At 35.4% G+C, this 2,798-nt stretch overlaps 1 protein-coding gene across 1 annotated transcript; it reads left to right on the top strand.

Moving 5' to 3' along the window:
- Window positions 1-449: 449 nt before the first annotated feature.
- On the top strand, window positions 450-964 carry LOC139875628 (secreted RxLR effector protein 161-like). Its single transcript, XM_071862950.1, has 2 exons — window positions 450-626; window positions 770-964. The coding sequence occupies exons 1-2, from the start codon at window positions 450-452 to the stop codon at window positions 962-964; spliced, it is 372 nt and encodes a 123-aa protein (XP_071719051.1).
- The last annotated feature ends 1,834 nt before the right edge of the window (window positions 965-2,798 follow it).

Raw genomic sequence — 2,798 nt, 5'->3', positions numbered from 1 at the left:
AACTTGTCTTTCACTGTTTTCACTCCAAAATCTTCATTTTAGCTCCGATTTACTTGATTCTTTTTGCATCGCCTTTTTAATCACTTAATCTACAATACTAATCGACAAAGCGATGATTTTGCTGATAAAGTTTGGAACTTTATTGATTTAGGGCTCAATATCGGGAGTAAAAACGTGACTTTTTTGCCGATATCAGTGTGCAAGTTGGTTATATCATTGTACGGGCTGAAACAAGCTCCTAAGCAGTGGCATCATAATTTTGATGATGTGGTGTTTTCTAATGGTTTTGTACTAAATCAATCTGACAAATGTGTATATAGCAAATTCGATCAATCCGAAAAACGTGTGATCATTTGCTTATACGTGGATGACATGTTGATCTTTGGTACTGACCAAGATCAAGTTAATAGAACAAAAGATTTCTATCTTCGAAGTTCTCCATGAAGGACATGGGAGTGGCGGATGTAATCCTAGGCATAACTAATAAAAGGGATGATAGAGGTATCACGATCACACAATCTCATTACATTGAGAAGATTCTAAAACGGTTTAAGTGTGATAAATGTTCTCCCTTGAATACTCCTGTTGATGTAAATGTGAAGCTTATGTCCCATTCGGGTAAAGCTGTATCACAGTTTGAATACTCTCGAGCAATTAGATGTTTGATGTATGCTATGACTAGCACACACCCCGATATTGCTTTCATAGTGGGAAAACTTAGTAGGTTTACTTATAATCCAAATGCTATTCATTGGCTTGTTGTGGTTAGAGTATTCAAGTATTTAAAGGTACTATGGATTATGGTATCACTTATACTGGGTTCCCTTCAGTTTTAGAAGGATATTTGGATGCAAGTTGGATAACCAATGTCGAAGATCATTCATCTATTACTGGTTGGATATTCCTACTTGGAGGAGGTGCTATATCATGGGCTTCTAAGAAGCAAACATGTATTACAAATTGAACCATGGAGTCTGAATTTGTAGCTTTAGTTGCAGCTGGTAAAGAAGCTGATTGGTTGAGGAATTTGATTTATGAATTCTTTTTATGGCCAAAGCCAATATCTCCTATTTCCATCCGTTGTGACAGTGAAGCTACTTTGGCTAAGGCTTATTAGCAAATGTACAATGGAAAGTCTAGACACTTACGTGTTAGACATAGTATGGTTCGCGAGCTGATTTCACACGGAGTGCTATCCGTAAGTTTCGTTAGAACATAACAAAATTTAGCGGATCACTTCACAAAAGCATTAGCCCGAGACTTAGTGCACAAGTCGGCTATTAGAGTGAGATTGAAGTCCGCATAAATCTTCCAAAGTGAGACGCCCAATTCCCCTCTAGTACAACGCTTTAAGCTGAATTCAATGAGGTAAGCTTACTTTCTGGAGATTGAAACACATAAAAATTTTGATCCCAAAGTATGTGTTTAGACCTGCAAGTTGAGTTAGGTTGAAGTTATTCTTCTTAATAGTTCTTCTGAAAAATTGTATATGCAGGTGCAAGATGTAAAAGGACTACCTATGAGAGCATGAAGTTTTGCCGCTTCAATGGAGCTTTGGACTTAGCTGCCAATATGTTCACTGAAGAATTGGGACATATGGCTTATAATAGTGTCAATATTGTCTTAGGGATATGTAAGAAACTGATGCGTATAGTATTTTATAATTTTCATATGAGTTGAAGGGTTCAATTTCTGAAACACCATAATTCTCGAATTCTCGTAAATATTATACTAAGTGAAAATTCAGTTTCTGAAGCATTTTCATTTATGCATTAGTTTATTTTGTTTGTTTAATTATTTTGCTAAATCAAGGATTACACTAAAATGGGGGGAATTTGTTGGTGATTTTAGTGTCATCCAACATGCATTTTAGTTAGTTGCGATTTATTTGAATGAAAGAGTTAGCTAGTTTTACTTAACAACGGGATTGGAGAGTGTGTAGTACACGCCCGTAAGAGTTGGCTACTAACTGATGCGTAATTGCGGTGGTCAAGAGAGCTTTGTCCCCTTGCGGGTTCCAAGGGGCAGTGCCCCTGGCTGAGATATACCCTTTCATTTTTCAGACTGTTTTCTATAACAGTTTTATGGATGTTGTTGTTCATATTCTGCATTCATTCTAACCAACAGAAAACACACAATCTTTTAGATAATTTGATTAATGATTTCATTGCCAAAAACACTAATTGCGTTCTTGTCTTGTCTATGTAAAGATTTAATGAAACCGAGGCAAACGTTGGGTCGAAATACTTTATAAAGAAAGTGAACACACGATTCAAGAATCAATCTGGCAGTCAATTCATACCCATTTTCTAACACTTTTCTCTGATTGCGCGTCTGTCTTATCTACTATCCCTTGTAAAATCTCTACCGGTGCTTCGTCCATAACCCAATTCTAGTGTCTTTGTGTTTTGAAGTATGGATTATAGTCCTTCGATCACCTAGTGTACTTAGCGATAGAATCACAAATATATACATTGTATTAAATAATAGTGGAATAGAATGCGATGAAATTTTGATACAATAATCATAAATTAGCTCTAGTGGTTGTATATGCTTCTGTTGTTTCAAGTTGTCATAACCGAAGACCCGTAGATGGTTTAATGTTTCAAAAAGACATTAATAAAATCAAAGATAAAAACCACATTTTGACAAATAGAAATAGAGGTGGTAAGAAATATGTTATACATGTATTAGAGATATCTTAAACTAAGTAATTTTATTCTACCTGTAGTCAATCATATTTTGTTGCAGCAGGTATAAAACTGATTATTATTTCACTTAAGACCTACACTATGAAA

The sequence above is a fragment of the Rutidosis leptorrhynchoides genome, chromosome 11, assembly GCF_046630445.1.
Source record: "Rutidosis leptorrhynchoides isolate AG116_Rl617_1_P2 chromosome 11, CSIRO_AGI_Rlap_v1, whole genome shotgun sequence".
NCBI lineage: Eukaryota > Viridiplantae > Streptophyta > Magnoliopsida > Asterales > Asteraceae > Rutidosis > Rutidosis leptorrhynchoides.
This window is presented reverse-complemented; position numbering and strand designations above follow the sequence as displayed.

Coding starts and splice junctions, on each gene's coding strand:
- LOC139875628 (XM_071862950.1), top strand. CDS start 450: ATGGGAGTGGCGGATGTAATCCTAGGCATAACTAATAAAAGGGATGAT. Junction 627..769: donor TGTCCCATTCGGGTAAAGCT/GTATCACAGTTT, acceptor TGTTGTGGTTAG/AGTATTCAAGTATTTAAAGG.